Source organism: Eubalaena glacialis, chromosome 11, assembly GCF_028564815.1.
Source record: "Eubalaena glacialis isolate mEubGla1 chromosome 11, mEubGla1.1.hap2.+ XY, whole genome shotgun sequence".
NCBI lineage: Eukaryota > Metazoa > Chordata > Mammalia > Artiodactyla > Balaenidae > Eubalaena > Eubalaena glacialis.
In genome coordinates, this window is record NC_083726.1 from 90497914 (window position 1) to 90525265 (window position 27352).

General features: G+C 38.6%; 1 protein-coding gene across 3 annotated transcripts in view; it reads left to right on the forward strand.

The window, feature by feature from the left end:
- Window positions 1-27352, forward strand: part of DENND5B (DENN domain containing 5B) — a 211341-nt gene that overhangs the window by 159461 nt on the left and 24528 nt on the right. For all 3 annotated transcript variants that reach the window (XM_061206351.1, XM_061206353.1, XM_061206352.1), the window contains 5 exons: window positions 2735-2828; window positions 7124-7255; window positions 8535-8687; window positions 9561-9639; window positions 16493-16574. In XM_061206351.1, coding sequence (XP_061062334.1) covers window positions 2735-2828; window positions 7124-7255; window positions 8535-8687; window positions 9561-9639; window positions 16493-16574 — 540 coding nt within the window. The remainder of the gene's footprint in view (window positions 1-2734; window positions 2829-7123; window positions 7256-8534; window positions 8688-9560; window positions 9640-16492; window positions 16575-27352) is intronic.

The window sequence follows — 27352 nt, forward strand, 5'->3', positions numbered from 1 at the left end:
ACAAATTAGTGAACATAACAAAACAGAAACAGATTCACAGATACAGAGAACAAACTAGTGGTTACCAGTGGGGAGAGCGAAGCAGGGAGGGACAAGATAGGAGGAGGGAATTAAGAAGTACAAACTACTATGCATGAAATAAATATGCTACAAGGATAATACTGTACAACACAGGAAATGTAGCCAATATTTTATAATAACTGTAAATGGAATATAACCTTTAAAAATTGTGACTCACTTTGGGACTTCCCTGGTGGTCCAGTGGCTAAGAATCTGCCTTCCAATGCAGGAGACACTGGTTCAATCCCTGGTCGGGGAACTAAGATCCCACATGCCGCAGGGCAACTAAGCCCGCGCGCCACAACTAGAGAGAAGCACACACGCCACAACGAAAGATCCCGCATGCCACAACTAAGACCCGATGCAAACAAAAATAAATAAAAGTTTGGTTTTTTTTTTTTAAATTAATTATTTATTTATTTATTTATTTTTGGCTGTGTTGGGCCTTCGTTTCTGTGCGAGGGCTTTCTCCAGTTGCAGCGAGCGGGGGCCACTCTTCATTGCGGTGCGCGGGCCTCTCACTGTTGCGGCCTCTCCCGTTGCGGAGCACAGGCTCCAGACGCGCAGGCTCAGTAGTTGTGGCTCACGGGCTTAGTTGCTCCGCAGCATGTGGGATCTTCCCAGACCAGAGCTTGAACCCGTGTCCCCTGCATTGGCAGGCAGATTCTTAACCACTGCGCCACCAGGGAAGCCCTAAATAAAAGTTTTTAACTAAAAAAAAAAAAAAAAAAAAAATTGTGAATCACTTTGTTGTATACCTGAAATTTGTATAATATTGTATATCAACTATACCTCAATAAAAAATTAATTGTAAATAAAAATAAAACCACCTATAATGCCATCACCATGAGATGTTAACATTTGGTTTTATGCCCTTCCATTGCATGGATCCTGATATGTGTGCATGTCCATACTTATTTTGTTTTGTTTTTTACAAAAGTAGAAAATGCTTACACAATGTTGTATCCTGCTTTTTCATTCATTATTGTATCATGAATACTCTCCCATATTATTGATATTCCTAGTAACTTAATTTTTTTAAATGACTATATGACGTTTCATTATATAGCACCTCCTACTGTTGAACATTTGGGTTGCTTTGAGCACATTTACTTGATTCTAAGTAACTGTTGGTTGTAAGATCTGCTATTAATTCAAAAGCTTTTTGGAAAAATTATACTTTAAACATGTATATGATGTAGACGATTCATCCTAGTTTCAGGAACATTTAAAAGCCAAAATGTGAGTCTTAGAATAATGGAAACACAGAATTGGTTACTGCATATATGCTGTGATGAACGTCTATAAACCTAAATATTAGACTGTGTTTCTGATTACATTTATTTAGGGTATATTTATAGAAGGGGCAGGTGATGTAGTTGACTCTGCAAATAAAATGGCTGAAAGACATGATACCAACCCTTCAAGCGTTTATAGTAGAGAGGATTGTATAGAAAATAGAGATAAGTTATTATAACACACTGTGATAAATACTACAATTGGAGAGTATAAGAGGGGTAACTAATTTAGATTTGGAGGAACCATAGAAGACTTTCTGTGTAACATCTAAAACTGTCTGAGAGATGAATAGAAGTTGGGAGAAAACTTCATCTTCAAAGGCTCAAAGGTGAGAGAGCTTATCCCATTGGAAGCACTGAGGTAGTTGAAGACAACTGGAGTTTTAAGGTAGAAAGGGTGATCAGCAGAGAGTTTAAGTAAGCTAAGAATTGAAAAATAGCCATTGGATTGGCAGTGAGGGCTATAAATGGCTTCAAGAGCATTTTCAGGGGAAGAAGCTGATTTGAGATGAACAAAATATCCAAAGATAAATAAGTAGAGGCTTTACATCTAAACTTTTCTTAAGAATGTTTACATGAGAAGAGTGAAGAAACAGATTTAAATGTAACTATAGAATGTCGAGAGAGACCAGCATACTTGTAAGCTGAAGGGCAATACTCAGTTGAGAGAGAAAAATTGGAGATATGGCACAGGAGGTTTCTAATGGAGCACATTGGAGAAGGCAAGAGAGAACTGATCAGGGATCCTGGTGGAAGCAATAGTTGTGTCCAATATACGTTGTACTTCGGGATTAGAAGAAAGATGAGGGGTTTGCGTGTGTGCATCATTGAAGTAGAGGGTAGGAAGAGGGAGGCAAGGCTGGGTCATCAGTTGAGTGGAGGCACTTGAGGATAAAGTGAGAGGTTTGGGAATGGAGAGTGGGGGAAAGTTGATAAAGGGCAGGTAAAGTGATTCATGGTAGTCATGAGGGAAATCAATAACTAATTTGCATGGATATTTTAAAAGGAAGTGAGAGGGTAGTAGTCTCTATCCAGGTTTGGGGGTCCGTTGGGCAGGTAAGGTGGAAAAGAGAGGATCATTACAGCTACTGTGCATTTTTTAACGTCGGTTTCAACAAAGCATTGATTGTGGTGACGATTGCATATCTCTATGAATATACTAAAAACCATTGAATTGGATACTTTAAATGGGTGAATTGTATGTATCTAAATTACATCTCAATAAAGCTGCTATATATGCTTAAAAAGAATTGATTGAAAAATAAGTATTGTTGGTCTTTGGTTTTCAACAGTACATTCTTTCTATTTTAAAGACAAGTGATCACACTTTTTTTGGTTTGGTTGTTTCTTTTAACCTACCCCTTCTGTTCTTTCAGTCGCTGGGTAAGTCGGAGTGCCACTGCACAGCGCCGGAAAGACCGCCTTCGCCAACATTCCGAGCACGTTGGGCTGGACAACGACCTGAGGGAGGTATGTGGGCTGCCTTCCCGGGATGCCTTGATGCAAGAGCTGTGAACTAGGCCTACTTAGCCCAGCAGGTGTCATTGTGTAGGTTCTTTCGTGTTCTTCTAAAAGAATCGTTCAATTATGTTTTAAAATAGTAATCCTTTTATACTGACATAGCTGAAAACACCTTTTTTTCCATTTTTTGTAATTTTAATACATCTAAAATAAGGCTGTAAAACAAGTCTCCCTGTGTACCACATCAAGTAAAGGCTAAGCTTAGGATAAATTTTTGGTCAGTATGTCTCCCACAGGGAAAAAAGGTATAAGAGCATAGACTTTCTAAGTTTCAAGCATAATTTAAACTTAGTAAGTAAAGATATATTTGCCTGTGCTTTGTCCTTGGCTTGCTGACACCATTTTTAGGAGTATTTTAAAATTATTTTAAATTGAGATCCTTATGCTTTATTTGTACTATTTGAAAATAAAACGGTAATTACACATTTGAATAATGATAAGTAAGTTTTTATTTTTTCTTGTGATCAAAAGAAAATGTAGTCAGAAGATCCGTTAACTATTTTCTAAACTCATATGGGTAGAAATAAAGCAGAAAACAGCATTCCAAATATATATATTGCTCTTTGTTGATGTGTTCATATATATATATATGATTTTAAACATTTTCTTAAGAACTGAAGCATAGCCTGTCTACTGCTTTTCTTTTGTGCTGCTGTATTTCTTCTCTCCCTTCCCTTCTGCTGTGACTTTATCATATGCATGCTTGTTTTGCTGTCTCTTTCTCCCTATCCTTTTCTTTTTTGCTTTTCTGTCGTTGGCACTTCTCCATCCTCTTAGCCTTCCGGGGAACTTGTGGTCTGTCAGAACTCCATGGCATTCTGGGAGTGGGATCAGGGTCCACCTCCTCCTGCACGACTTCCTAAAAAATCCTTCTCTGAGTGCTGCCTGGTATGTTCTTTGCCTGAAAGTGCTTGGCAGATGTTCCTGAATCTTGTCTTTGGTGTTCCTCGAATCATCCACGTGTATGAGTGCACATAGCTCTAGAATGCCTCACATCACCTTGTGACGTGAACTGTTAGCTCTCCACTTCCTTTTGTGATTGGTACCTTTTCATGGTGGTGTGTGCTAACAAGAGTAATTCTATACCATTGGCAGATAAAACTGATTATTTGAATTCCCTATCAGTGGTGTTTTTGAGGGGGAAAGGGGGGACTAGATTTAGCACCATTGTTTTTCTTCCAAAGGGGAAATACATTAAATATTCAAATTTTCTTTTATTTAAGCATTTTGCAAAAGTGCAGAACTGATTCATTTTCAAACAACTTTTCTTTTGCCGAGTTTTATCTCCACAGTGTTTTAATTTACCCTTCCTTATTCCTGGTCTGTATTTTATATGGTCAGAAAAATCAGATCGTCAATATAGAATCTTAGTGCTAAGAGGAACATTTGAGGTAACTTTGTCCAACTTGCCATGATTTAACTGAAGTCCAAGAGGCTTGCCTAAAGTCAAATGGACACACAAAGTCAGGGCTAGGCCCACAGGCCAGGCCTCCTTACTCCAAGCCAGTGCCCTTCCCAGTAACCCTGCACACTGGGTTGCACTGAACAGCTGCTCACCTGAGGGCCAGAGTTAATTAGGACTCCTGGTTGTATTTTTTCCCATTATGACATATTAATATAAAGACATATTAATATAAATTTACTTAACTTTACAGTGGTCTGCTCTTCACAAGCTCCATGCTGGTTAGAGGGGCAGTGTGTTTATGAGAAAATTCAGAGAAAGCCTGTACTAAAGAGCAGTTATTTCAGTGTTTACTGAATAATAGGATATATTTTTATGGGTAGCTCCTACTGATTTGCTTTTGGCTTAGACAAAAACGACGAAGAGCATAGTAGAAATCTCAGAAGAAACCTGGGGTGGCTTCCCTCTGTAGGGAAATCGACTTTATTATAAAACCACTCCTTGTGAAAGATTTCTCTTTCTTCTCAGTTTTTTATCTTAAAATACACCTTTTCTTCCACCGACCCCAAAGAAAATCACATTTTTATCGTCACTTGTTTGCTGTAAAGGCACTGCTCTATTTTTGTAGTATACAGGGGCAGCCTCACTTCTTGCTGTGAGGAAGAGTCTTGAGCCACCCCTGTATCCATTCTGTGCATGTCTGTGGAATGTTGCTTATTTTGTGGTTTCAGCAAAGATGCTCAGAAGGAGAGTTTGCATGTGGCCCTGTGGAGTTCACTGTTGGCTAATACTACATCTGCCCTGTATGTGCAGGGTGATTGGTGAATATGGCCACTCAAAGGACAGCCCCATTCTAGCTTGCTGTTATTTATAAAATAGAACATAAACTTTAAACAGTGCTTAATTTTTAATCCAATTATTGACTTTTAAAAATCTAATTATGCATATATTTCAGAGAAAAGAAAAATGCCTGCGGCTTCTTCCTAGCCTCTTGCCTGACCATGTACCTCACTTCTTTCCTTGTAGCCAGTGTATTTCTTCCTAAGCCAAGTTTAATACTTAACTCTTCTTGAGAATTGAGTGTTGTAGTGGGTCTCTCTGCATTTGCACAAGTCCTAAAGATGGAGGAATTGAGGCGGGGGAAGAAACAACCCTTTTAACATTTAACAGTTAACATTTGTTTTTACCAACCATTTATCTCTGATTTGTAATATTCCAGATAACATTAGTACAACCTGAAATGATAGGAAATGCAGGTATTATAATCTCATATATGATCCCTGTCTTATATCTCAGGTTTGTTTTTCTGAAACTTTTCATTTCCTGCTTTTATTTATTTGAACATTAACCTTCAGGATGTTTTGCTAGACCTTGTTACACTTAATTTCCCTAGTGGGGATAATTGACTCTCATTGTCAATATTTCCTCTTTCTTTGACCCTCTAAAAAAGATTTGAAGCAGAAAGAAGTATACACAACTGTTATAGCAACTAAATTCTTGCAGAGTTCATTTCATTTTTTAATCTGTTCTTAAAATAATTACACTGGAAAAGAGATTATTTTGTTAATGCTGCCTTTCGGCAGGAGGGCTGGTAGAAGTAGAAGGTAAATGGATTCGTTGAATCCCTAATTGGTGAGATTTTTAACAAATTGTACTAGATTTAGCAGGTTATTTTTCTTCCAAGGGGAATGTATTAAATGTGCAAACTCTCTTTTATTTAAAGAATGCAAAGGATTTTACACATCTTTTTCTTATAATATCAAATTTCCCCTTAAGATAGAAAAGATAGGCTTCACATATGTATCTGTGGGAGGATGTGCTGGCTTGCAATCTCTCTCTCTCCAATAAACTGCTGATTTTACTGTATAATTTAGAGCAATTACTCTCTAAATATGGACCTAAGACCCTTAGACTTTTTGGAGATTCTGCCCTGTGGTCCTAATACAAACATAAAGTATCTGGATGAGCTTTTGCAGGTACCACAGAAAGAAGAGAGACAACAGCTGTCCTGCGCTAATTACGTGTAGTGATTTTTTTTTTTTCCTGGAAGTTCACTAATCAAAGCTCAAGAGCAGTGGTCTGAGTTTCTGTGGTCCTCTCTGAGCCATCGATGTCTCCTAAAATAATATGATATTTCTGCTTGCTTTTGACTGTGGAACAAGGCAAAGGAGGGATGTAGCAAAATGTCTTGGAAACAAGAGGCCTCCTCCTGCATTTGGAGCACATGATACTTTTCAAAGTGATCTCATAGCTTTCTTGTGAGGCAGGTGGGCTTGTTTTATGCCCATTTTATGAATAAGCAGATATGCCTGAGGTCATAAAATTTGTTGCAACCATTTTCCAGAGCTCCTGATTTTACTGTTGTGACTTGATTAGAGCAAAGGGTTGGGTTGGACAGCACTGCCCAAGAGGTTAGAAGCATGTCAAGGCTCTTGTTTTGTGGGGAGATAGGTGGAGGAAACCAGTGATCTGAGAATCACTGGGTTCCTGTAGAACCTTGGATTTGTTATTCAGACATGCAAATTTTTCCATCCCAGCCATGATCCTGACTAATCACACCCCTGGGTATTCCCAATAAAAAGACTGAACTAGATGAAACTCCATCTCATTTTGAATGAGTTTTTACTTGGTGTGGCTTCTGTCACTCTCCTTTTCACAGGGCTAACAGTAGAGGGGGTATGAATACCCTCTGCCTTTCAGTGTGCTAAACCTTGAACTGTTGTTGCACGTATACACTTATGGCCTTTTTTTGCATCTTGTTGTTCCTGCACTTGTTTGTAAGGTTAAGTAGGTCAGAAGAATATCTGATGTTTATACATTAAAAATACTCTTTAATTTTTAGAAATACATGCAAGAGGCACGAAGTTTAGGAAAAAACCTGAGGCAACCCAAATTGTCAGACCTCTCTCCTGCAGTGATTGCACAAACCAACTGGAAATTTGTAGAAGGCTTATTAAAAGAATGTAGAATGAAGGTATGTATTACTCACTATGCAGGACAGTGTACATTCATGTTCAGTCCATGTATGAAGCTGAGCTGAGCCAACCCCCACTTGAGCCTGTAGCTTCCCTAGAAGGACACTTTTACTGGGGCATAAGCCTCATGTGCTCTTTACTGAGGGCATGAACCTCCATGGGTTCTGTTAGCCACAGAGTCAGTGACATGGGAGCCCTGCATGGTTTTTCTCACCTTTCAGCCATTGCTATCTTCCTCTCCAACATGACAGATATTAAGCCAGTCAGAAGTTGTGTCAGGGATGTCGTCATCTTATGTGAAAGGCAACACATTTTTTTGTATGTGTTTATACATGTCTCTGTGTGCACCTGTGTAGAACCTTATCTGTGCTCATATGTGTGTGCATATATCCATAAAGAAGAAGACCTTAGCTGTGTTGTAGGTTTGTGTATATTACACAGGAGTCTCCTCTCAGACATCTGTGTTTATCAGAGGTAGCAATACAAATTGACAAAACTCAGAACATCATTTTAGCCGATAACTTCATTTATTTGACAGTCATTTCTTGAGTACCTTCTCTGTATTCAGTAAATGCACTATTTTAGCATCAGCTTACAATGCTGAATCACACAGACAAGGTCCTTGCCTAGAGGAACTAGATTCTCTCTCACTTTACATTTTATGAGGGCAGCTAAGTCTGCTGTAACTTAACTTACTTTGAAACTGATTTCCATTTCCTTTCCATTTTCTGGTACATACTCATAGCAGAGAAGAGATGAAAGAGAAAAAGAGGAAGGAAAAAAAGAGGTCTGCTTCACTCACAAATTAGACAGTTCTGAAAAAATTTAGAGCTGCCTGTTAGTATTGTAGTTTTTGCCTAAGTGTAATCAAAACTAAGTGTGAATATCTTTAGTATGCTAAGATGAAGTGTGAGTTGTGGCAGGATGGGGTTTCAGATTCTATAGTATATTTTCTAGGCCTGGTGTAATCCCCCAGTGTTATTTAAGTTTACTAAAATTATCTGAAAATTGTTGTACATAAGCATTTACATGAGGATACTTTAAAATAGCATCAGAGTCTCTCTTTAGTGACTATTTCTCTGACAAAATAGTAAAAGTATACATAATATTACTTGTTAGTTGACCACAGAGATTAAGACACTTTTCCCAAGGTGATTCAAAATCTGCAGTTAGAAGTATAATGAAGGGGAACCCAGATCTCCTGATCCAGGAATTGACTTGATGGCTTTTGGGCTCACTGCTGGGGTTAACACTTGTGACCACGTGTGATGTTTTCAGACAAAACGCATGTTGGTGGAAAAGATGGGACATGAAGCAGTGGAACTGGGCCATGGGGAAGCAAACATAACCGGCTTGGAGGAGAACACCCTGATCGCCAGCCTCTGTGATCTGCTGGAAAGGATCTGGAGCCATGGCTTGCAGGTCAAGCAGGTAACAGTCTCAAGAGACCCTGGTGACAGGGCGAGTTAGGAGCTCTGTTAAGAAAAGTAACAAAAAGAAAAAGATATTATAAAAATTAAAGGTTATGTCCCTTTGTCACAGGATGACTAGAAATACGCCACAGGCATTTTAATTCCAGAAAAAGAAAATATAACCCATGATTAGCAGGCAGTTTGGGGCTCTTTTCTGGTAAACAAGAAAGATAAAACAACACATTCATTGCGGAGGCTGTATCCCCTGTAGATTCCATTAAGTATCTGCTTTCATCACTGTCCAAGAAAAAAATCTATTAGCCAGAATTAACAGTTCTTTGCCATTTTAAGTTATCTGGTCATTCAAGGTGGAAACATAGATGATTTCTTTGCTTTTGTCCCTCATTTCCCTTTCTATTTTTTTTTTTTTCTGTTCATCTTCCTCTCTTCGTCCCCTTTTCTCTTTCTCCTCTTGCCCCAGTTTTCTTCCCTCATTGCTACTGCATACATCCAAACATATTTTGCATAGAGAAATACATTCTGTGCTGCTGGAGCTTTTAATTCCATGCTTGCTTGTGTGGCCAGTGTAGACAGCCCTAGTTACATACAACTAAGTAACAACTGAGCTGAAGTCGGGAATTTCCTTGCCTGCACTTCTGCCCTTTGCTTAGCTGCCCTTCCCCAGGCTGTTGCCAATCTTGTCAGTGAGGCAAAGGATGACCCTCACTACACGTGGAGTGGGATGCTCAGAATGTCACACAGCTCGGAATGGATGAGCTTGGGTCTCCCAGCTTCAAATAATAGGCATTTCAATGTGAATGGTTTTGATAAGTTATTTTTTGATGAATCATTTCTTATAAAATGAAAAATTTTATATGCCTTGTACTTTCAGGGGAAGTCAGCTTTGTGGTCACATTTAATTCAGTTTCAGGACAGAGAAGAGAAACAAGAGCACCTTGCAGAATCACCAGGTGAGAATTCATTGGCTTGATGGTTTCTACAGCACTGGCAGCAGTGAACCATGTGAAAAGTCAGTGCCTATGGCTTTGTCTCCACCTCTCTCAAGCTGACGCTCATCCCATCTTGCCAAAAGCGGGGTAAAGTAGAAGGAGCAATATTACGTACTAGCTGTGAGACCTGGGAAAAGTCCCTTGACCTTTCTGATCTTCAGCTTCCTCATCCACAAGATAGGGAAAATAACATTAGCCATGCCAAGGCTGTAGTGTTGATCAAATCAGAAAACATTTGAAAACTTCTAATGAGTTATAATCATAGATCATACAAGTAGTATTCCTTACTCTCACCAGTATTAGGGTGTGGTGTATACTGGTTTTTTTCTTAAATAAAAGTTTATTCACATCGTTAATAATCTTTCAGGGGAGAAAACATGTATATACGTTTCAAAAATATTCAGAAATCAGATTTCTTCTTCAATTTATAACAAGACACCTCATGTTACAGTATCATGAGTCATTAGCTAATAACGGTAAAATAACCATGTATTTCACAAAAAGTAGAAGTAACCGTGGAAAGCCAGTAGAGGTAAAATGTTTTATACTGAGTCAGCTATTTGGGAACATTTTCTAAAATTATTGATTACTTTAGGCATTGAAAAATGTAAAAAAAAAAAAAAGTTTTATTTTTTTAAAAACTCATAAGCCAACCACCAGCTTAAGAAATAAAACATTGCAAATATGATTGAACCACCCTATTTCCATTCCCCTCACTGCCCCTAGAGGGCAATACTACCCTAAATGTGGTGTTTATTGTTGGAAACCTAGTTTTTCAATGTATCCAATAAAACAGCTAGGAATATGAATTTGATACTATATTGCCTGGGAGCCCCTCTAAACAGAATGTCAAGGTTCTGATGTCCCAGGATGTAACTATATTTATAAAGATTTAGATAGAGTTTAAAAGCATTCTCTAGTGTCCATCTATCTCCATTGTCCATTTTTCTATTGAAAAAGTAAAAATGCATTGTCATATTCCCTGAAACTATCTCTAACACTTACCCACGTTCATAGAAGATTTAGCTCTTCAGACGTAAGGCCATAACCAAGGTAGTTTACCTAATTAGAATAAATAAATTCCTAGGAAGAAATAACCATTTGTAGGATGAAATGCTGCAAAGCCAAGCTCAGTTAAGCAGGGAGGTGGAAGCATTTGACTCTTGGGCTGAACAGGCATGTGAGAATGTCCAGCTGTTAAAGTGAGCAGCTACCCGGCAGCACCAGCAAGTTCATGGCTTTGAATTGTCAAATTGTGGGTGGTTGAGCTAGAGACCAGAGACTCAGCTGTTTGCAGGGCCTTTCAGTCAGTCAGTGATGACACCAGTAAAACTCTGAAGTCAAGGCTCAGAAATATGGAATGTGTCAAAGCCTCATGCAGTCCCTGTGCTGCACTGCCAGGTGTCAGTGAAGGGCTGGAGATCTAAGAACGAACATAAGCTAAATATTGTACTGATCCTAAGTAGGATTAATGTAAGCTGTGTAGCTTTTGAAATCAAATTTATTGTCTGTCTGAACGGGTGGATTTGATAAATATTGCTCTAACACTTCTGATAATTCAGCCCACGAAGTTAGGACTTAAAAAGATGACAGTGTGAAATGTATTTTAAAAAATCAGTTTAAAAGTAAAATCGTTCATTGTTGAGAAACAGTGTGTTCTTATTATTTAGAAATTAGCAGTTCACTGACTTTAATGATTTTAAATCTGGGTGTTTGTTTGTTTCCCCAAAAAATACTTTTTGTTTGCCAACTACTTAGCTTCCTAATTAATGGCAGTAAACAGTCTGCATCTTCATATTAAGGAAAGATCCTCCAAGTCCTTAGAGATTCACAGTGGGTTTGAAGACAGCTCTTATTAGCATCGAGCCAGGATGAGATTAGGATAGATCATTACTATTCTTTCAGAAGCAGCACTAAACAGGAATCAGACATTTTAAGGGTTGCAGAAGAATAGAAAAGATCTGTCTTAGTAAGAGGACCATAGCAGGGTAGACTGTCTTGAAATTTTTTTAATAGATTTTATTTTTATAGCAGTTTTAGATTCATGGCAATATTCAAGAGATGGTTCAGAGATTTCCCCTGTAGCCTCTGCCCCTACACATGCATAGCCTCCCTCATTATCATCATCCTCCACCAGAGTAGTACGTTGCTTACCGTTGATGAACCTACATTGACATATAGTCACCCAAAGCCCATAGTTTATTTACATTAGGATTCACTCTTGGTGTGTCGTGCAGACTGTGGGCTTAGACAAATACATGTTAATGACATGGATCTACCATTGTGGTATCGTATAGAGTACCTTCACGGTCCTAATAATGGTGTGTTCCTCCTATTTATCCCTCCCTCTCCTCTAACTAACCCCTGTCAACCACTGATCTTTTTAACTGTCTCCATAGTCTTGCCTTATCCAGAATGTCATATAGTTGAAGTCATATAGTATGAGGCCTTTTCAGATTGGCTTCTTTCACTTAGTAATATGCATTTAAGTTTCCTTCATGTCTTTTAAAACTGTCTTAATTTTGACCTAGTCAAATTTTGACCAAGCCACTGTACCTAGTAGTTAAAAGTCCTATTTTAGAGAAAAGATCTCAGAATGCCATTGATTCTAGAAAGAGGACTGTTCTTGACATATCACCCCAAAGTTTCTACCTTTAAGAATGTTGACCAGCTTAGACATAGGGGGTGGAGTAGGATGCAGAAGGGAGTGGAAATACCATTTTAAACGGTTATTCTGGATCTAGCCAAGAATTTGGAGTCACTCTTTAAACGTCTTACTTTCATCAAAAGTTTTCTTTAGTTACTTACCTGCCCGTAGACTATAGGTGGCTCTATAAAAATAAATATGCAATCTGTGCTCTACAAACTTGCTGTCTATGCAGTAACACTGATTCAGGCAGAATACAAAGGAATTCCTGTGGCTAAGTATTAAATCCATGAGTGTTTATATTGAAGGAGAAAGTAGCCTATTGCATTTGAGTATAGTGAATTAAGAAATACTAATAGAGAGAGTTCCTTGGTGGCCTAGTGGTTAGGATTCAGGGCTTTCCCTGCTGTGGCCCAGGTTCAATCCCTGGTTGGGGAACTGAGATCCTGCAAGCCATGCAGTGTGGCAAAAAAAAAAAAAAAAAAAAAAAAAAAAAATTATATATATATATATATATATATATATATATATATATATATATACTAATAGAAATACACATTTTAAAATAGTTCATAAATTTCTCTTCTGGCTAGAGTAGACTTCATGGAAACTTCTTAGATTTTAGATCTCTAGATAAAAAGTATGGCCTTACTCCTTTATTCCTAATCTGCATTTTTGTTCACAGGCTTCTAAACTTTCCTCCAAAGTTACTAATAAAGTACTGTATTAATTTCCTGGGACTACCGTTATACAGGACCATAAACTGGGTGGCTTAAACAACAGGCATTTATGGTAGAGGTACTGGGCATTAGGACTTCAGCATTTTTTTGTTGACAGTTAATCTGATGTTATCATCCAACTATCCCATTAGCAGATTTTTCATAAATCTCTATCTCCATCCCTAGTTCCTAGATGTCCATAGCCCACTGGGACCTCAAACTCAACACATCCTGAAACAAACTCATTATCTTAGCACCTCTCCCTCCTGTCCCGGTCAGGCTTTCTCCCTTCTTCTCTCCATTTCACTTAATGACATCAGCACCCTCTTCTCAGTCAAACTATAAGCCAGAAAGTCATCCTTAATGTAACAGCCCACTGGACATGACATCAGAACACTCTGCCCCTTTTAATTAATGGATATGATTGGGCAGGTTTCTTAACCTTTTTGAGCCTCAGTTTCTTCATTTGCAAAGTTAAGGTTAAAAAATTTTAAGGAAAGTTTTAACTATGGGATAGTATATATTAATACAGTTTATAGTCATACTTAATATTGTTTGTGACTCTTGAGTCTTGCTTACCCTTAATCCAGTCATTTAAGTCCACTGCATATTTCTCCTCTTCGTTCTCATTGGCTGCCACTGTCTTAGTTCATCCACAGGCTGGCCTTTGGAACAACTTCTAGCTCATCTCCCTTATAGCGCTTATACCATCACATTATCACTCTAGTTAACTAACTAAAAAGCACTGAGAAGCATATCATTTCTTTTCAAAATTTCTTTCCCCTCCCTAGGATTTCTGTAAATTTCTAACTTGTCATTTAAGTTTCTGCCATCTGGCCCTAAATAATCTCATCTTCCTCAGTGAGTATTTGCTGAGCATATTGAGGGGCCCTCTGGATAGTCTCAGAATAGGATATGACCAAGCCTCAAGAGGCATATAATTTAATAGGAGTAACAGAAGTGTTAAACTGTGGTAAGTTTGTGATAGAGGTTCAGTTTTACAAGTCCCATGAGAGAGAGGGAATGACTTATCCAACAGTGTTCCTAGGGGAAAGAGAATATTCAGGAAAGATTTCACACAGAGGCAAAATTAAAGCTAAATTTCTTTCTTTTTTTTTTTTTGGAGAACTTACTTTATGCCAGGCACTATTATAAGTGCTTTACATCTATTTGAATATGGTAGGTATTGTGACTGTCCCCAATTTGCAGATGAGGAAACAGACCATAGAGGGGTTAAACGACCAACCCAAGGTCAGCGAACTATTAAGTTCTCTGTAGGGCTTGAGAAAGCCATGTTCTTAACCATTAAGCTATACTGCTCTCAATCTGAAGTGATAAATAGGCTATAAACAAGGAGAAAGATACAGAATCACTAAAGGATGAACCAGAGACTTTAACGAATTGCATGGAGACATGAAAAAGTATATTGCATGTTTAAGGAATATTGATCAGTGAAGGGTGGCTAGAATACAGGATTCCAAAACAGGATTCCCAGAACATGGTTAGGCCTGTGAATGCTCTTATTGTGGTTGCTACTGCTTCTTTAAATGTCAGACTCCTCTTTTATTAAGTCTCTCACCTGTTCTCTGCTCCCTGAGGCATGATTCCTTGTATTGTCATGTCTTCCTCTGGCCAAGTTGCCAGATTTTGGTCTCAGCTCCTTTCTCCTGCCTCATGATCTTTTCTTTTTCTCTTCTCAACCCATTTCATTTTTTTTTTAATTAATTCATTTATTTATCTATTTTTGGTCTGTTGGGTCATCGTTGCTATGCGCGGGCTTTCTCTACTCTTCATTGCTGTGTGTGCGCTTCTCATTGCGGTGGCTTCTCTTGTTGCGGAGCACAGGCTCTAGGTGTGCGGGCTTCAGTCGTTGTGGGCGCACGGGCTCAGTAATTGTGGCTCACGGGCCCTAGAGCGCAGGCTCAGTAGTTGTGGTGCACGAGCTTAGTTGCTCCGCAGCATGTGAGATCTTCCCGGACCAGGGATCGTACCCGTGTCCCCTGCGTTGGCAGGCGGATTCTTAACCACTGCCCCACCAGGGAAGTCCCTCAACCCATTTCTTACTACGTGTGTGGCCATCTTTCATGCTGTCTATTCATCTGGAGTGTAGAGGCATTCTCTGAGGTATTTCCCTTTCTCCCCCAAAAGAGGGGTGTGCTTTCATTAATTAACACACTTAAGTGATGATAGTCTCAGACAGGAAGACAACCAGCACATTCCCTGCAAGTCTCTGGAACAGTGTCTTCGGTGTCTGTTACCTCTTGGGTATCAAGATGAACCAGTGTTTTCAGTGACCCATTGAAAACTCCCTCCCCAAACTGCCAAGACAAATGCCCTATTCGTTACCTGCTTGGTAGGGAAGGCCCTCAAAAGGACTGCCTTTGGGTTGGTCTGGCCGCATTCTCTTTGTCTTGGCAACCCCATCAGTGCTCATTTATACCTGCCAAGTATCAGCCCAGCTTCTTTCACCAAGTGCCAAAAACTTGCAGATCCTAATCCACCAAAATGTTCCCTATCTTCCTTCAGTGCCAGCTTCACGTATATTTATGTGTTCTGATATTGTATTCTAGCCTCCCGAAGTAGAATGGATCTAAAAACTGAGAAAATGCAAGTTTAATATACAACGAAAACCCACATCCTAAATTCTGATTTTATCAATGTATTTGCCAAGTGTGATGTTGCAATTTACTTTTCATTTACAGGTGGGAAAATGGAAATAAAGAAAGGGGACAAAACTCCACAGCATCTCATTTAAAGTGAGATTGAGCACTCCAACTACAACATATTAACCAATAATTGATTGTTTAGCCATTGCTATATAAGAGAATAATCTTTCCTTCTTTTATAAATGTTAGCTCTTCAGACTTCATAGGAGAATGGCTCATAGACATTATACTTCTAACTGTCCATTAAGATCACTCACTTTGCATGATAAACATACTGTAGTTTGGATTCTGAACTTTGAAGTAGAAACTTAATATCAGACTAAAGAATCCAAACTCTTAGGTTTTTCTTTTTAAACATTCTTTCAAAAGGGGAATTGTATGATTGTAGTTCACAAGCCCAGAGATAGTTCACGTACTTAGTAGGTTAACTTACAGACATTACTTTCCTGTAATTATTTGGAGCTATTAGAATGATAACTTTAGAAAGTGACTGGCCCTTCTGGCTAAAGTGTGCACACATTGTCTTATTTGCTAAGTGGGCTTTTATGATTCATTTAAAATTTTCAAATACAGCCCCATATTAACTAGAAAGAAAATAACTAGTTTACTGTATTAATAAAGTAGGAACATTCAGGTAAACAAATTTGAGCTTTTCTGTTGTCTTTAAAATTTGTTCACATCAAAATAATTTCAAAGTATTTATTTATGGAATGTGAACCATGTAGTTTTTTTAAGTCTTTACTGTTATTTTTCTAATACTTTGCTGATATTTTTCTACATAGTTGCCCTTGGACCAGAAAGAAGAAAATCTGACTCAGGAGTTATGTTGCCAACACTCAGGGTCTCTCTTATCCAAGACATGAGGTATTTGATATATGTGCTAGCATATGGTGATAACTTTGAAATATTTATGGCTTTCATTTAAATTGCTCAAATAACTGTGGCTATGGTATTTTTTGCTTATGTATTCTGAAGAAACCATTTTTTATAATCTTATTTATTTTACTTTTATACTATTATGTTTTTTCCTGACATTAAATCCAAAGGCAAAATGCAACTGAGAAGAATTTTTAAATAGCCCTAAATTATTTTACAATTTCTTTTGTTCTTTTTTTTTTTTTAATCTCCTTAAATTCCTTCTGCCCCCAAATATAAACCAAAAAATCTGCAAATAATGACAGGTTACTTAGCAGAAAAATCGCTGACAGGTAGATTTTCTTTGAAGCAAATGCAAATCTGAGAATCATCACATGCAGTTACTGGCTTTAGAAATCATTAGAAGGCATCAACATACCTAAAATAGATTTATTGAATGAGGAAGGCAGAGGCTTTTTTCTTTTAAACATTTTGGGTACATTTTAGTCAGCTTTTAAAATATGTGGGTCTAAAGTGAATGTTATAACATTTATAACGCTTGAAATTTTTCTTTTGTGGTGTGCTTTAATAATAACTATCGATGTTTATTTGATTTGTCAGAGGCTTACAAGTGAAAAGCATAACTTTTATGAGTGGCATCATAGTACAGTGGTGACACATCCTAGCTTCACACTAGCTGTGTGATCCTAGGCACTTTTTGTAACTTCTCTTTGCCTCAGTTTTTCCTTCTCTCAAATAGAGATAAAAACAGTTATCTAGCTCATAAGAATTAAACTAGTTAGTCCATTATACTAAAAAGTTTCAGGAAGTACTCGGGTCATCCTGAGAGTTCAGTAAATGTTGGATTTTGTTATCTGAATCAATTCCTATGTTTGTATCTTAAATGCCCTTATTCCTTGATAGATGAAATGTAGTTGTCCTCATGTGGCTTATGATTCCTTTTGATGGTCAGCATGAGATGAATAGTTGTAACTTTGAGGGGAAAATGCACTCCAGCTCTCTTAATGGAAACATAAAACCACATCTGTTCTGCAGTGATTTCACAGTAGCCATAACCTTAAGGGGATGATTGTCAAAAGCTTTGCAGTGGTGACCTCAGGGCCAAACTTCTGAAACCTAATTAGGAGATGGTGACGTCACATAAGGCTGCCCCACTCCTTCCAGTTTCCTGCTTATTTACTTTTATCTGCTTCATGTTGTTGGTTTTTGTGGGGAGGGATGTCCGGCTTCAGTAAACTCCCTTCACTTTATAAGAGGCAGTCTAGCGTGCTGGTTAAGACCTCAGGCTATGGAACCAGCCTATAAAGGTTGCTATTTTAGCTCTGCCACTCACTAGGCTCCATAGCCAAGGGTAGTTCCTTATATTCCCAGTTATCTCACCTGTAAAATAATAGTGTCTCTCTTAAAATTTTGGTGTAAATATTCAGTGAGTTAATAAGTGTAAAGCACTCAAAATAGGCCTGGAAATAAATCTATGTTTATGAACTCATGAGTACACATACATCTATATTTATTTCTGTTTCTATATTTATTTATATGTGTGTATATGTATTTTTACACACACATACACACAGTTAATTTTTTAAGACCACAAATTCATAATGATATCTCTGATTCCAGTTCAGTACCACAGGGACCATTCTAGCCTTCTCTCTTATTCGTAATTTTTTTCTCCAACTATGAGACACCTGGCTCTTGTTATCTGCGACATATTCACTTATTTGTGCAACGTGTATTTTCGGAATTGCTACCCCAGCCCCTGTAAGGAGCAAGGTTACTAGCTAAGCTCAGTGCTGTGCACAGCTCCAGTTTTCTTTGTCATTAGCCTTTCAGTATCCAGTCAAAATACTGTTTTCCAAAACTTAGTTTAGTTCTTTTTTTCTCCAGTCCCTTCAGTGTGGTTGTATTATTCATTTGTAATAGTGTTAGGGTTATTTGTTAGCTTGTATTCCTTTTGGGGTTCCCTCCACATCCTAGTGGTTTTTGTGTTGGGTTTTGGTTAAATTTATATACAGTAAAATTCATTCTCTCTTGGTGTGTAGTTCTATATGTTTTCATAAACACACAGTCATGATACAGAACAGTTCCATCACTCCTTTCGCATCAACATCTCTCCCAGTTTCCTACCGTTGGCAGTCAACTGGTATAATTCCAAGCTCTTTCCACTGAGAGGGCCTAGAAGTAGTAATACCCCAGTAACAATGAGCACAACTAGTGCCCACATATTGGTTTCCAAATACCATTCTCCAATGAAAGGAACCGTGGCTCTCTAGAGAAGTGATTGATTCCAGGACTAAGGAAGGGAAAATATAGGATGAACTTAGTGCATCTTTGGTAAGGCCAGAAAGTAAGGAAGTGCTCAGAAAGTATAGGATCAGGTAATAAAGACATAGGAGGGACATCCCTGGCAGTCTAGTGGTTAAGACACCGAGCTTCCATTGCAGGGGGAGTGGGTTCGATGCCTGGTCGGGAAACTAAGATCCCGCATGCCACATGGCATGGCCAAAAAATAGAAAAAAAAAAAAAAAAAAGACATAGGAGCCAGCCTGAAAGAGCTCCAAATGGCCAAAGCTGAAACAATTTGAGCAACAAAATAAATAACATTAGTAACAGAGCATAACCCATAAAATAAATATCCAAGAGCCTATTCTAATTAAATAAATAGATGAAAGCAATGGGACAGCTCTTTTTTACAGAAGCATTCCAATTAATAAACGTAGAAGAATGAAGTAGAAAAATTAGTGGTTGAAGGGTCTAAGGTGAAACCAGCATATTTGCATAGTCTCAAAGTATCCTCCCCCAAGAATTTATTAATTACAGAGGAAAAAATAAGTAAGTTTACAGTGGAGAAACCCAGCAGACATCTCTTTAAGCAAGTGATCAAGGTTAACATCACTAGTAATAAGACAAAACTAGTAATGTACCCCCGATATGATACACCAAGAAGAGAACATCACTTCTTCAGTATTCCTGCCATAAATGCATAAACTCAATATAACTATGAGAAAACATGAGAAAAATCGAAATTGGGGGTCGTTCTACAAAATAGTTGACTAGTACTTTTCAAAAGTATCAAAGTCATAAAGACATGAAAAGGCTGAGGAAATATCATGGATTGGAGGAGACTAAGGAGGTGACAACCAAGTACATTAGGGTTGCTGGATTAGATCCTAGAACAGAAAAAGAACGTAAGTGGAAAAACTGGTGAAATCAGTCTGTAGTTCAATTAATAGTGTTGTACCAATGTGAATGTCTTAGTTTGGTTATGTAAGATGTTAACATTAAGGGAAGCTGGGTATACAGGAACTCTCTGTACTACTTTTACAACATTTTTGTAAATCAAATTATTTCCAAAAAATGTGTGTGTGTGTGTGCATATTTTTTTTAAACCAGGCCTGGTACAAAGTAAATGTCTAAGGGCTGTTATTATTATAGCTATGGAGTAGATAGCTTTTTTTTTTTTAATACTATTTTTTGGGGGTTTTTTTTGTTTATTTTTAAATTTATTTATTTTAATTAATTAATTAATTTGTTTTTGGCTGTGTTGGGTCTTCGTTGATGCTCACGGGCTTTCTCTAGTTGCGGTGAGCGGGGGCTCCTCTTCGTTGCGGTGCACGGGCTTCTCATTGCGGTGGCTTCTCTTGTTGTGGAGCACGGGCTCTAGGCGCGCGGACTTCAGTAGTTGTGGCATGCGGGCTCAGTAGTTGTGGCTCGCAGGGTGTAGAGCGCAGGCTCAGTAGTTGTGGCGCACGGGCTTAGTTGCTCCGCAGCATGTGGGATCTTCCTGGACTAGGGCTCAAACCCATGTCCCCTGTGTTGGCAGGCGGATTCTTAACCACTGCGCCACCAGGGAAGTCCCTGTTGTTATTTTAAAATTTATTTGGCTGTGTCAGGTCTTAGTTGAGGCACCAGTGATCTTTGTTGTGTCATGTGGGATCTTTAGTTGCGGCACGTGGGATTTTTAGTTGTGGCATGCAAAGTCTTAGTTCTGGCATGTGGGATGTAGTTCCCTGACCAAGGATTGAACCTGGGCCCCCTGCATTGGGAGCACAGAGTCTTAGCCACTGGACCACCAGGGAAGTCCCAGGAGTAGATAGCTTATTATCCAGGGGTATAATTCTTGGTACAACTGCTGCTCACCTCTTCTGTTGAATGTTAGATCAGTGAGCTGTGACCTCTCTAGTCTAAGCCCCTAAAATTTCTCTCCTGGATTACATCATGGTCCGCATATTTCAGTGCTTGCCCTACTGTAATTCATCCTCCCCACTGCTAATATGGTGATCCTAGAATAAAGTGCAAATCACTTACCCTGACTGGCAGGGCCCTACTTGATCTGACGCCTGTCTGACTGCAGCATTATTTCCTATCACTCTCTCTTCTTTATTTCCTCCAGCATGCCAAACTTGTTTCCTGCCCTGGGGCCTTCTTTACCCGTTGCCTTCACCTGATAGCTTTCCCCTGAGTCCTACCCCCATAGAATCTCCACAGCTAAGGCTCCTTCTTGTTATTTGCATCTTGGTTCAAATGTCACTTCCTCCCACTAGCCATCCCTGACCACCTGGTCTACAGCAGCAACCCAGTCACTCTCTTTCAAATTCCCCTATTTTTTAAAAAAATATTTATTTATTTATTTGGTTGTGCTGGGTCTTAGTTGCAGCAGCTGGGCTCCTTAGTTGTGGCAGTCAGGCTCCTTAGTTGTGGCTCACAGTCTCCTTAGTTGCGCCATGCAGGCTCTCAAATTCCCTTATTTTAATTCTTTGCATAATAGCACTTATTTGCTTGTTTGTTTTTCTAATGCTACTTATGAACTTCATGAGAGAAGGGAATCTATCTGACATGTGAAACTGTTGAATTGCAGGTTAGTGTTAACAGAGTAGCACATAATTGGTGCTCAATTAATATTTGTTAAATGAAGGATTTGCCATATTTTAATCTCTTTGAGTGTGGGTAAGAGAATGTGTGTGTGTGTTATGTGTATGTGTGTGTGTGTGTGTTTATCTAACATATATACATGTGTGTATATATATACATATATATATATCTCCTTATAGCCAAATTGTTATTGAATTACATTGGTTACAGTTTTGAAGATTTAGAAAGGTGGTGATTGCTGAGGTACTTTTTACTAATCAATTTAAAATTTAGAATATAGAAGAAACTTGAGAAGTCATATTGCTTAGCTTCTTCCTTTTATATATGTGGAAACTCAGGCACAGGCAGATAAAGTCTAAGACCATATATACAGCCAATTAACAGCAGAAATGGAACCAGAACTAAGGTTTCCTGACACAGTTCATGTCTCTTTCTAACTAGATTCAAGTTCTCAGCCTTTGCCTTGTCATCAGAAAAAATACCAGGTGTGACTAGGCACAAACAAGTTGGCAGTAGTGTATGGGTGCACATCACCCTAAATATAATTTAGTATAACCTTGAATAGTCTATATTTGTTCAGGATACTCAACTAAAAAGTTGATTTCCTATGACTTCTCACTTAAGGGTTACTTTGGGTTTTAATTTTCAGACTTTGCCTGAAAGAGACCCCTGGGTACCCTAAAGTGATGTTTTGGCCAAATGATAGATACTTTTAATAAAACTTAACTGGTTGACTGCTTTCAAAAGGTGTCTGGTAAGGTAGAAAGGCATTGCCGAGAAAAGACAAGCTGACTTCCTAGGGTTTTCCCCTAAGATTTTATTATTAAAAATTTTAAACATACAGCAAAGTCAAAAGATTTTATAGTGAATACATCCATATACCCACAACCTAGATTCTACCACTAACATTTTTCTATGGCTTTTTTTAAAAAATGGGGTAAAATATATGTATCATAAAATTTACCATTTTAACCATTTTTATGTGTCTAGTCAGTGGCATTAAGTACATTTGCAGTAGTACAACCATTACCACTATCCATCTCCAGAAATTATTGTCATTCTAAACAGAAACTCTGTACCCATTAAACAATAGCTTCTCAAGCCCCTGGTAACCACTGTTCTATTTCCTGTCACTATGAATTTGACTATTCTAGGTACCTCATATAAGTGGAATCATGCCTTTTGTGTCTAGTTCATTTCACTTAGCATAGTATTTTTGTGGTTCATCCGTGTTACAGCATGTATCAGAACTTCCTTACTTATTAAGGCTGAATAGTATTCCGGTGTATGTATATACCACATTTTGTTATTCCACTCATTCATCAATGGGCATTTGGGTTGTTTCCACCTTTTGGCTGTTGTGAATAGTGCTGCTATGAATGTGAGTGTACAAATATGTGTTTGAGTTCCTGCTTTTAGTTCTTTTGGGTATGTACCCAAAAATAGAATTGCTTGATCACACAGTAATTTTATGTTTAATTTTTTGAGAAACCAACATACTGTTTTCCACAGTGGCTGCCACCATTTTACATTCCCACAAGTAATGCACAACTGTTCCAATTTCTCCACATCCTTACCAACATCTTTTACTTTCTGTTCTTTTTGGCAGTAGCCATCCTAATATGTGTGACCTTCCAGTTTCTTATGGCATGCGTAGCCATAAGGTCTTCATAGACCTTGTGCTAGAGTCTTCAGCTTTATGAGATCAGAAACCAAATCATTAGTAAATCAAAATGTAATCAGACTCTAAGATACTCCTACTAACCAAGAGACTTACCTCAGATACCTAAGAGAGATGGAAAAATAATAGGCTGGACTTGGGTCATCTGTCCACTCTTGTCTAGTCATCTATGACCAGGTAAGGGCATGGTCACAGGAAGCCAGTTAAACCAATTTATTATTTCCTTAACCAGAGGACTTGATATTCTTTCATTGATAAGGATAGGCTCTGCCTGGAAGCTAGATCAAAATCAGAAGTCTACTTGCTGTCCTCAGGAGCAGAGATATGGATGCCTGATCACCCAGCTCCACGCCACTGATCATCATACTAAGGGGACTGATGTCATCTCAGAAAGGCCCTGCAGAAACACTGCCCGTGGTTCTCTCTCCCTTTTCTCTGCTTCATTCTGCCTCTTTAAGATAACTTTATATGCATTGTTGTTCTTATTCATGATATGTTTACTTTAACTCTCAGTGTACGGGCTTATTTCTGTTTCCAAGTTCTTGGCAAGTACTTCATTGTAATCCCTAGTTGCTACCGCAATAGTTGACGTAGATGCTTTTCCTTAAAGAGAAACACCCAAGTAATATTCTAAACTTCGGTTTCTTTCACTCTGGACACTTAAAAACTTGTTTTTTAAAGATTAGGTAGCAAAGATATCTGAGTTCACGCTTTCTGTGGGGCACATTCCCTGACAGTACCTCCTGTTTCCCACATTTCTCTCTTGAAGCAAAGACATTGGCAGTGTAGAGACTTTGAGTCCTCATAGTTGTCAAGTGTCTTGGTACCAGATTGCTTAGCAGCTGGCATGAGTCCAGACATCCCCTGTTATCTCTGTTATCTCTGACTATCCCCTGTTATCTCTGACAACTCCCCAGGACCTTCATAGATGCCAAGTATCACCATACTGTCAGTTATAGAATGATTCTTTTCTTCCAAAGAGAAAGGCTTGGGACAGTAAATATTAATAATTGTACAAGTTGTTGTCTACTTATAAAAGAGGAGTATTACCATGCCGTTACCATTATTACCAATTTCTTTCCAGAGTAGCTGTGCATATATCATCTAGCCATTCAAACTAGCATGGGCTTTCTCTAGTTGCCGTGAGCAGGGGCTACTCTTCATTGCGGTGCGCAGGCTTCTCATTGCAGTGGCTTCTCTTGTTGCGGAGCACAGGTTCTAAGCACACGGGCTCGGTAGTTGTGGCTCTCGGGCTCTAGAGCGCAGGCTCAGTAGTTGTGGTGCACAGGCTTAGTTGCTCCGCTGCATGTGGGATCTTCCCAGACCAGGGCTCAAACCCGTGTCCCCTGAATTGGCAGGCGGATTCCTAACCACTGCACCACCAGGGAAGTCCCCCAACTTTTATTCTTAATGACAAAATGCAATTAATAATGAGGGGCATAGTAGAACATTACATGATTAAGGAGATTGTGAGTACTATAATCCAAGTATAGATATTCTGAATATGTAAACAAATGAACAAGATATCTGAGTAAATCCTAGAAATATCTGGTTTACGATGGGAATAAATTACTTGAGGGTAAATTGGCTACTCACTTTATCTTTTTTATACATAATGTGTGCATATGAGCTTATGAGCATCCGGCTTTATTCTACACTAAAGTTAAATAGTCACGATTGATTTTGTTACCCTCAGAAGGAATATTTGAGGAATTTTTATGACTATACAGAATGTGGGTTCAAACTAAAATTGGCTAATTCCTTAATCTCTCTAATAAATATTATTGTGTTTCATTGGTGATACAGTGAAATAAGCATCAGTTTTGGACTCAGGAAATGTGGATTCAAATTTAGTTGCTGCCACTCTTAGGAATCATTCAGTTTTAGGGAACAGAAGCCCGTTCAAACTAGCTTCAGCAGAAAGGAGGATTTATGGGAGATACATGAGGGTATTTTCCAGAATCCAAGCACAAGAACTGTGGCTGGATTGGAAACAGTTTTGTGCAAGGTTACTCTCCATCTCAGTAGAAGCAAATTGTCCCTGCTTTTCCCTCCACTTCTGCTGCTTCTCCTCCCCTCTGTTCCTTTCCCTCCTTTTCTGCTTTACTGTGAACATGCTCTCCCAAGCCCTGGCCTTAACATCCCTTATTTAAGCATTCAACAAAAACTAACTTGGTTTTTCAGTGTACTAGTTTCCAGTTTCTGAGAGAAAATCTGATTGGCTCAGCTCAGATCAGGCAGATGCTGCTTATCCATTCAGTTCTAGCTGAAGGATAAGGAGCATCCGTCAGGGTGGTACCTGAAGTTGTTGCTTCTGGTTCTTCTGGGTCTGTAGAAGGAGAGCTTCTCCAAGAATGTGAGTACCAGGAAGAAATGATTGGTAAAAAATGGGTGGCATCTCTAGAATATGTACTATTTCTGTGACCTTGGGTGGGTCACTTAGTCTTGATGAATCTCAGTTTTCTCATTTTTGAAGTGAAATAAAGATGGTCTCCCTCTCACTAGTTATTGTGACAATCAGATAAGACAGAATACATAAAAATTAGAAAGCTTTGTACCAGGGTTGGAAACAAATCAAATAAATAAGCTATTTAAACCACACCATGTATGCTTTTCTGTGAATTAACAGGATCTATTTTAGTTTTTTATTTTAATTTTTATTTTTGGCTGCATTGGGTCTTCGTTGCTGTGCATGGGCTTTCTCTAGTTGCGCCGAGTGGAGTCTGCTCTTCATTGCAGTGCATGGGCTTCTCATTGCAGTGGCTTCTCTTGTTGCGGAGCACGGGCTCTAGGCACACGGGCTTCAGTAGTTGCAGCATGCGGGCTCAGTAGTTGCAGCATGCGGGCCCTAGAGCACATGTGCCTCAATAGTTGAGGCGCATGGGCTCAGTAGTTGTGGCACATGGCCTCAGTAGTTGTGGCATGCAGGCTCAGTAGTTGTGGCTTGTGGGCTGTAGAGGTCAGGCTCAGTAGTTGTGGCACACGGGACCAGTTGCTCCACGGCATGTGGGATCCTCCTGGACCAGGGATCAAACCCGTGTCCCCTGCATTGGCAGGCGGACTCCCAACCACTGCGCCACCAGGGAAGTCCCCAGGATCTATTTTAGAAGTAATACTTGCATAATATTATGCTGAATATCATTATAATTACCTATAATAAATTATTCCAATTAAAAAGATTCAAATGGTATAACTACACAGAAAAAATTTTAATAGATTTAAAGTTTAATAACACAACACATATAAATTGTTTTAAAGCATAAAATTAGATATAGATTTACAAAGCAACAGAATTTTTTTAGCTTTTTATATACACTAGGCCCTATAGGGAGCAAAGAAGGATTCAAGGCTAGTAAGAAGTATTGGGCTCCTCATTCTCAGGGAGCTTTTGTCAAGCTGAGAAAAATGTATACCAAGAGAAAATGATAAAAGTAGTAGTGCACAATAAATGCAAGTCAGACTATAGAATTCCATAAATTAGAGAGGTCATTGAAGGCTCTCATGGTCAAGGAAAGCTTTCTAGAAGAAGCTGGGATTTCAAACATGAATAGAATCAAATAAGGAAGCTAGAAGAGAGTAAGTATTTCAGGTAATAAAATACAGAGTCTTATAAGTTAACTGCTTGGAATAGAATTTTTTAATAGGAAAATATGTTGAGGCCAAGGGGTAATGGGCCTTGAATGCAAGCCTGAGCAGTTCAGGCTATATCCCGTGAGCTTTTGAATATTCTGGAACAAAGGAATTACATTAGGAGGCAATCTTTTAGGCAGAGTAATTTCCCTGGTGCCAGTGAACAAGGGGCTTGAGGAGAAGAATCTGGTGGCCTCATCTCCTGATTCCCATGCTTACTGCCAAAAAGAACGCAAAAGAACAAACAAACAAAAATTAGTGCAAACATTTTTATGATGGGAATGCTGCTAGCCACCTAAATAAAAGAGGTTTCACTTTATGTATTCCAATCCTTCCCATTTTCCTTTAACATAACATTGTTTTTCAAATAATTATTTCCCATTTTGACATTCTTCACCTATCATGTCTCCAGATACCTAAGACCAGTATGAAACTAATTTCGGTAGACTTTACTGTTTTAGAGTAGGAAGAATACTTAGGGAAAGATTGTACAACATACGTACTTACCAAACCTCATATAGATTCATTTCTGGTGGATACACTTTGATCAACTTGGTATTCCTGGATCATGTGAGCTCTAACC